Genomic DNA, 3,093 nt, shown 5'->3' with positions numbered 1-3,093 from the left:
AGAAAAAAAGTGGAACCATCTAGCAAGAACATGAGAACAGAACAGTATCAGTCCTTTTCAAGTAAACATGATATTTTTTTTTTTAATCATTTATTCAATCATCTGAGCACTAATTCTTCCAAAATTACACGGTAAATAATCACTTGAATACTTAAATACTTTAAGCAACAAATAGCCAATGTTCAAACATTTATCCAAAGAAAGTTCAAACCGACCAATTGGAAGTTTTTCTTTAATCTTTTCCGGTTAGGAGATTGGAAAGGTTTAGTTCAATGATAACCATGTATCATTATACAAATCAACTTACTTTAAAACATTGGAAACTACAACATGAACGTGACTATAAAAAAGAAGAGGAGGGCTCCCTTAAATCTCTTACCCTTTATGGTAAAAGCAAAAATACAACAATTACAACTAGTTTTCAAGTTGCATCACCATGAAAGAATTGTATGGTAAAGCATATACTTGAAATGGACGTGGAATAGTCAACAAGTATTCCCATGAAATATACAAGTCATATATTGCCTCAGAACAGAGTACATACAAAGTGCAGCTGGTCACTTCTTAAACAATGCCGTGCTGACTCACAATTTTGAAGCATTGAACATCAAAACACTAAAGATTACCCCATCAGCGCGAAAGTTCATCCAGTTAAAGCTTCTTTTGACGTAACACCAAGGCAAGGGAATGAATCTTTAGCAAATTCCCACCTAGTATCATCTCACGCCCTCGAGGACGCCTTCCAATTCTCTTCGTCCAAATGTCCTCCCAACTGCAGAGGCATCTCTACGCCTTGCAGCCAAGTAAAATATTAACCAAGCTACCATGAAATAAACTTCCATAACAGACTGAAATGCCAGTGCAAACACTTCTCCAAATATTCGACCCAATATCCATCTCGTAAACGACCCACAAACCAAAACTTCCCAGCACTTGATCCCCATAGCAGGATACACCATGATTCCCAACAAACGACACCCTTCTTTGACAACTTCTCTACCACTTTTCCTCGAGTCCACAATCGAAACCCAAGAATCGACAGCAAAAATAAACCCCACTACCAACTCCACCAAGAACCACGAGACAACAAAACACAAGCTTTCCTTCTCATGCCCTGTAACCCACGGCGCCACATCCGAAAAGGGCATCAATTTCATCCTCACAAAAACCTTAAAAAACACATATTGATCCTCAATTTCTCCAAAAACCCAAATACCCAACAACTGAGCTAAAGCATCCCTAACTGCCCACCTCATCAAAACAAACCCAGAAAGCCTTCGTAACCCCAAATTAGAACCTTCCCAAGCAGTCCTAAAAATTGACCTGTAATTCCCTAACACATTATCCAACACTTGCAAGAAAATAATCCCATGAACCCAAGTGTAAGTAACCAAAAAAGCCAACACCACATAAGCATAAGCAGCTGATAACAAACTAACAAGAAACAACAATGCCGTGGCGTCACGACGACCCAATTCAAGACCCTTTATTAAGAACTGCAAATCAACAACCCTATTTTCATTTTCAGGATTATTATCAAGATGGGTCAAATTTTGTTGGGCTTTTTCTAAAGGGGGCTTGAAAGAAACAAGCCCATTACGAATTGCTTGAGGGAATAAAATCCCATTATCAATAATATGATTTGAAAACCCTAAATTAGGGTCAAAATCGGAAAGAATTAGGAAAGTGGAATTGGGCTGAGGTTTAGGGTTATGATGAAATAGTGATTTGTCAAGGTCCGAATCACCGGAGAAGAAATCATCATCAAGGGTACCAACACGGGATAAGTGAAGGAAAGGGCGGCGGCGATGACGGCGGAGGTCACGACGGAGGTGGTGGTGGTGTTGAGTTTGAGTACTGGCGGAGAGGAGGTCAATACGAGATACTAGGGATTTGAGAGAAGGGTCACGATCGATGAATGAAGTGAGATAGTGGGTCCCATTTTCGACATTGGAACGAAAAGTGAGGATTAGGGATGAAAGGAGAAGGAAAAGGAAGAGGTTGGAGGTGAAGATAGTGGTGGTTTGTTTGAGTATTTGGGTTATTATTTGATGGTTTATTGGTGGTGGTTGTGGTGGTTGATGGTGGTGATTGTGGTGGTTCATGGTGGTTGATTGGTTGATGATAAAAGTTTAATTTTATTCCGGTGGGAATCGGTTTAATTGGAGATTGATAGGGGGTGGAAATGGTCAATTTGAGAACATTTGGGGTGTAGAAGTGAAATATTTTGGATCGAGTTATTAATATAGCTTGAGAAGAAAAAATTAATATCTGAAAGAAGTATATACCGTCGACCCAAAAATGGAAAGGGTATGGGGAACAGCAGCTCATGTAATAGAATATCCACTACAATGTATTGAATAGTATTATTAGTTTTTTCACAGTTAAGTATTTACTCCTTCCGTCTCAAATTATCTGTCATAATTTTAAAATAAATTAATTTTTTTTACTGGTTCTCCAATCGATTGACCTGCAATAATACCTACAACTTCCCTCAATTCAACCAGGTCGCCATGAGTAGAACTCGACCATAACATAATCGACAAATCCAAGATGTACTCCTACAAGTAAAGGGAGTTCGAATAGAGATTGGTTGTGTCCGAAAGGTTATGAATCAATTTTCAAGTCCAATGCCAATGTCTTGGTTTCTAGTGGCAATAAATTGCGGACACATGTATATATCATCTGCTAATTATTAATTGTTCTTGAAAATTACAAATATCTTAATTATAAGTAAGTATTAAATAAAGAGAGATTATATCTTAAGACATAAATAAGGGTAAAATAGTCAAAAATATTTTTTATTTAATATTTTCTTAAAAGATGTGTAAAAGATAAACATGGCAGATAATTAAGATGGAGGAAGTAAAATTTTAGAAAAGTTTATATTGATTAGTGTTAATTAAGTGATGGATATAATACTAAGAGCATGTTAATTCATATGTTGCTTTGATACATACATCGAGTTCGAGTAATTAATTTTTATACAATTATTTTTAATTTAAACTAAAAATTTATAAATACGAGTTTTAAGGACTTTGTTGTTGTTGTTCGATTGATGATATAAAAAATAATTGAAAGAATTACACTTAG

At 36.4% G+C, this 3,093-nt stretch overlaps 1 protein-coding gene across 1 annotated transcript; it reads right to left on the bottom strand.

Annotated features, from left to right (window-relative positions):
* Positions 1-289: 289 nt before the first annotated feature.
* LOC104242061 (uncharacterized) lies at positions 290-2,273 on the bottom strand. The gene has a single exon (XM_009797039.2). The coding sequence runs from the start codon at positions 2,103-2,105 to the stop codon at positions 717-719; it is 1,389 nt and encodes a 462-aa protein (XP_009795341.1). The 5' UTR covers positions 2,106-2,273; the 3' UTR covers positions 290-716.
* Between the last annotated feature and the right edge of the window lie 820 nt (positions 2,274-3,093).

This window comes from Nicotiana sylvestris, chromosome 7 (genome assembly GCF_000393655.2).
Source record: "Nicotiana sylvestris chromosome 7, ASM39365v2, whole genome shotgun sequence".
NCBI lineage: Eukaryota > Viridiplantae > Streptophyta > Magnoliopsida > Solanales > Solanaceae > Nicotiana > Nicotiana sylvestris.
Note: the sequence above shows the minus strand (reverse complement) of the source record. Positions and strands in the feature narration are given on the sequence as shown.